This window comes from Lagopus leucura, unplaced genomic scaffold (genome assembly GCF_019238085.1).
Source record: "Lagopus leucura isolate 7727_CA_CO unplaced genomic scaffold, USGS_WTPT01 Super-Scaffold_1, whole genome shotgun sequence".
NCBI classification, from domain to species: Eukaryota; Metazoa; Chordata; class Aves; order Galliformes; family Phasianidae; genus Lagopus; species Lagopus leucura.
In genome coordinates this window covers 7,080,765-7,085,151 of record NW_024962250.1, presented here as the reverse complement: position 1 = coordinate 7,085,151, position 4,387 = coordinate 7,080,765, and the positions used below count along the sequence as shown (strand labels likewise).

Genomic DNA, 4,387 nt, shown 5'->3' with positions numbered 1-4,387 from the left:
TAGTGACCTGAACCTGGAGAACTTCTCTCTGTCCTCCAGGGTAGGGCACAATAATACTCATGCCAACAGCATTGGATGTGAAGTGGGGCACAAAGGACCAACAGGAACAATGGGGGACAGGTTGAAGGGGCCATGCTGGGGATGTGGATCTCTGCTGCCAACCACACCAGCAAGCTATTGTGCCTGGAAATAACCACAGGTTCTCGCTTCTGGCTTCACTGCTTGCTACAAGGTTTGGATGCTAACGTGCCCTTGCTGAAGCAGGAGGCTTGCAGCTCTCTGCCATCCTTGTGGGGATGTGCTGGTCTCCAACCCGGCTTGACACCACTGCACTGGGAGCCAGGCGGATCTGCAGACATCAGCCACTGCCTGTGGGCACATCCACCCACTGTACTTACTGAGGTCTTTCACTTGAAGTTCACCTCCAGGTCAGTTTTATTGCACTTTTATTTACAGAAAACACAGAAATAAAGCATTTGTGTTGGGCTTCTACCAAACCACCCAATCACTTTCTTCCCTTTTCTTTTTTTTTTTTTTTTTTCCCTGTTCTGGGATTTTGGCACAAAGAAGTATCACAGGTGTTACCAAACCACCATGTAGGAGCAGCTGACCACCCGCTCAGCTCTGTAACAGAACTCCAACAGACATATTGAACTGAGATCTGAGACAAGGAGGTTGCTCCACATTCAGCTTCCAGTCTGACCTGCTCGCTGTGGGGCAAGGGGGTTATTCTGGAGGGGATGATGCCATTCATAAATTATATTTATATTTACCTCTTACATTGTAAAAGTAAACAGTGCAAAAGTACAGTACCCCAGGTACCCTTCTGTTTGGAAAGCTTGAAGGTTGCTTTATACATTTTGTGTGTTTTGTAAACATTGTTACCCATCCACAGTTCTAGCTCTTGCTTGGAGAGACCCAATTCCTCGTGCGCCCAAAACGTGTTGAGAGGCAAGAATCACTTCTTCTGAACTCCATTGAGATTCCCATTCAAGATTTAGTGCAAATTTTGGAGAGAAGACGACGAGAAAGAGGGTCGGGGGGGAACCAAACAAAAGAAAACAAAATAAGGCAACAGTTCGAAATGGTCTGTATCAAAAACGGGGCCCAGCCTTAGGAGAAGGGCAGGAAGTCTCTTTCCTCCACCAGGCTGATGGAGAGGTTCTTCAGCTCCTCCTCAGAGCGGGCGGCCCGGTAGCCGAGCTGTGCCAGCACCTGCTGGCAGGCGCGCTGGGTGAACGCCACGATCTCGTAGGACAGACGGAAGCGCCACTTCTCCGCCGTCGCCGCCGAGTTGCGCACTGTCCCGTACTTGTGCTTGGATGAGGAGCGGTCCCCTCGCGTGTTGTTCTGTATCCAGCGCTCGACGTTGCCATCCATGGGGATGCCCAGGAAATCGTAGATCTCCTCGGTCTTTTTCATGGGGTTCCGGGCCAGGTCTTCGTATCGCACCAGCATGTACTTGCCCTTGAGCCATGGCGGCCGGTTGAGGCCGGTGGAAACGGAGTTCCAGAAGTCCTCGCACACCGTGGTGAGCTGGGTGACGTCCAGGTTGTAGGGCTTCCTGCCGGTGCCATCCCAGATCCTCCAGAGCCGGTAGGTGTCCCGGAAGGTCTCGCTGCGGGACGCCAGGATGCCCCGCGGGTCCCTCACCAGCTGGATCACCTTCAGGTTCAGCCGCGGGTCCTCCACCAGCGCCCTCAGGTCACTCACCTCGGGCACACGCACGGTTTTGATGGCCACGTGCCCGTGCTCCCTGCAGGACTCGGTGGCCAGCGTCAGGTTCAGGGTGCCGCACTTCTTCACGCAGTCCCCTTCTTCCAGGTGGAGATCGACGGCGCCCAGGGCCTCGCAGACTGGTGGCGAGCACAAGGCTTTGCTGGCTCCCCTGCGGAAGAGGCGGTCGGTGGTGTGATTGATGGGCTGGGGCTTGATGTAGTTCTCCAGGAAGTAGAGGTCGCAGTCATACAGGCTGCGCAGCAGGTCACGGCTGGCCCCCAGCATCACCCGCCGGTCTGTCGTGCTCTTGCTCTGTGTCAGCTTCGGGATCAGCGTGTACTGCACGTGGTAGAGGGGCTCGAATAAATAGAAGACATCAAAATGCTGGTTGAAGAGCTGTCCCACGAACGAGGAGCCGCTGCGGGTGGTGGCGAGGATGAGGACGTGCGTCTTCCTGGTGGAGAGGTTGTAGGCGAAAGTGGGGCTCTCATCACACAGCCGTTCGGCCGCGTCAGCATCCTGGCTCAGGCTGCAGTTGACGGGGATGGGGCAGCTGTGGAAGGATTTGGCGGTGAAGGTGCGGATTGCCGTGTACTGGATCGCAATGGATGCCAAGGCTAGTAGGAGGACAGCCTTCCAGGAACATTGCATGGCTGGTCACCTTCATGGGGCTTCTTCACAGGTTGTCTTGGTGTCTGCAACCCAACAGAGAAGGCATGGGGTGAGCAAGGACCAGAAAGAAGGACTAGAGTGTTCCTGCTACCAGCAAATGCCCTCCCACAGTGCACGCGCATCAGGTCTAACCACATGGATCCCAGCCACACACTGCAGAGCCTGCTTCAGAGGAGAGGACAGCAGCAAGAGGCTGGCACAACTCCAGAGATGATTCCAGCCAGGACTTCCAGGGACATGGAATGTTCTTCAGAAAAAGTGTAGGCTTGGAAGCTCCACGAGGTTCTCCAAACCCTTTTGGAGTCACCAAGCCAACACTTTTTCCAAGGCTTCTATATTTTTCCAGGTCTGCCTATTCGGGAGAAGTCCGGGATGTGCCATCTTCTGAGTGGAAGCTGCCAAGCGGGACCTCTTTCCTGCTCTCTAGTGCTGGCCAGCTACACTGCACCCTTCACACAGAGCCCCAGCTCCCGTACTGCGGGAGGACGGCTCACACACGGTCGCCCGCCCTCCCAGTCTCTGCTCCTATTCCCCGATGGGAGATGCGGGACTTCGGGACGGTGCGGTGCCGGGCGCACCCCGATCCCGCAGCCGGCACCCTCTACCCCCCGATCCCATCATCGCTTGTTTCCATAGAAACCGCGCAGTGACTCAGGACTTTGGGACCAGCTGAAAACCGCAACCCAGAGCGGCAGCCGCCCGGGGGGGCGAGGAGGGCGGGGAGCGGGGCGCGGTCGCCCGTGCGCCCGGACGCGCTCCCAGCGGCGCACGGGGACGCGGGACGAGAAGCTCTCCCGACACCGGCGCTGCCGCAGCACCCGGCGGGCAGCGTTGCGGCGGGCACCGCAGGGAGCGGATCCTTGTCGCGCTCCGGCCACGGGAATCGCAGGGCTCACGGCACCGCAGCTACGACGAGCGGCGCTCCGGACGCTGCGCTCCTTCCCCGGGCAGCCCCTCGAACGCGGCTGCGGCTGCTGCGGCCGCGCTCCCTCCGTCCGGGCGCGAAGAGCCGCAGCGCTGCAGAACAACTCTCGGCCGGGCACCCGCCGCCGGTCCCGGTGTCCCCCGACTTCTCCCCGCGACGTGACACGTTGCGGACGGGCTGCGTGGCGGCATCCCACGCGGTAGGGTCGGCTGAATCGCGCCCGCGCCTCTGCGCACCCCCGCAGCCCACCCGCCCCGGGCAGCGACTCAGCGCCCGGCGGTGGGACCGCGGCAGAGGGATCCCTGCTGGGGCAGCGAGCTCTCGGCACCTCCGCACACCGCAGCCCGCGCTCCCTCCGGCCTCGACTCCCCTCGGGGCTCGCTCTGCTCTCCACGTGCACCGCCGCTCCCACGGCACCTCCCGAAGGACAGGGCTCGGGGCACCGCGCTCTGGTCCGCTCGCTCCCCCGTCCTATCCCGGCCGCGTTTCCGAGGGACCGAGAAATGGTTCGCGCTACGCGCACCCCGCAGGTCGCTGCCCGGTCGGAGCAGCACTGAAATCGCGGGGTTTGACACTGGGGGTTCTTTTTTTTAACCTCTCCTCCTGGCATTCAGCATTCGCCTTCCCATTTAATTAATCGCTCCCGAGCCGGTCCCGGAGTTTCCTTCTCGCAGCATCCACCTGCGCCTGTTTATCTCTCATCTGCTCAACTGCATCGCTCCTCCCGAGGATGCGGCTGCCCGGATCAGCTCACTCCGATGGCGCTCCCGCTGAACGCTCCGCTGCCCGCGAGCATCGTTATCCCTGCGGGCCCAGGGGGACTCCTCTCCCCGAGGAGCGACCCTCGGCCCACGCAGCCGCCCCTTCCCGCAGCGCCGGGACCCGCGTAGCTCCGACCCCCCGAGCTCCGCCTCACCCCTTTCCCTCCGCCCGGACGCGGGACGGCGGCGATCCCGCCGCCCTCTCCCAGCGCGGCGAAGTTGGCGGCCGGCGAAGAGCCCCGGGCAGAGCCGCGTCGCGGGGCCGTTCCCGCCGCCCTTACCTGGCGCGGCGCCGCGGCCAGCTCCCCCC

General features: G+C 61.0%; 1 protein-coding gene across 1 annotated transcript; it reads right to left on the bottom strand.

The window, feature by feature from the left end:
• Window positions 1–428: 428 nt before the first annotated feature.
• Window positions 429–2,560, bottom strand: CHST1 (carbohydrate sulfotransferase 1). Its single transcript, XM_042866712.1, has 2 exons — window positions 2,546–2,560; window positions 429–2,414 (listed from the first exon to the last, which is right to left on the bottom strand). Exon 2 carries the CDS (start codon window positions 2,368–2,370, stop codon window positions 1,114–1,116), a length of 1,257 nt encoding a protein of 418 aa, XP_042722646.1. The 5' UTR covers window positions 2,371–2,414; window positions 2,546–2,560; the 3' UTR covers window positions 429–1,113.
• Between the last annotated feature and the right edge of the window lie 1,827 nt (window positions 2,561–4,387).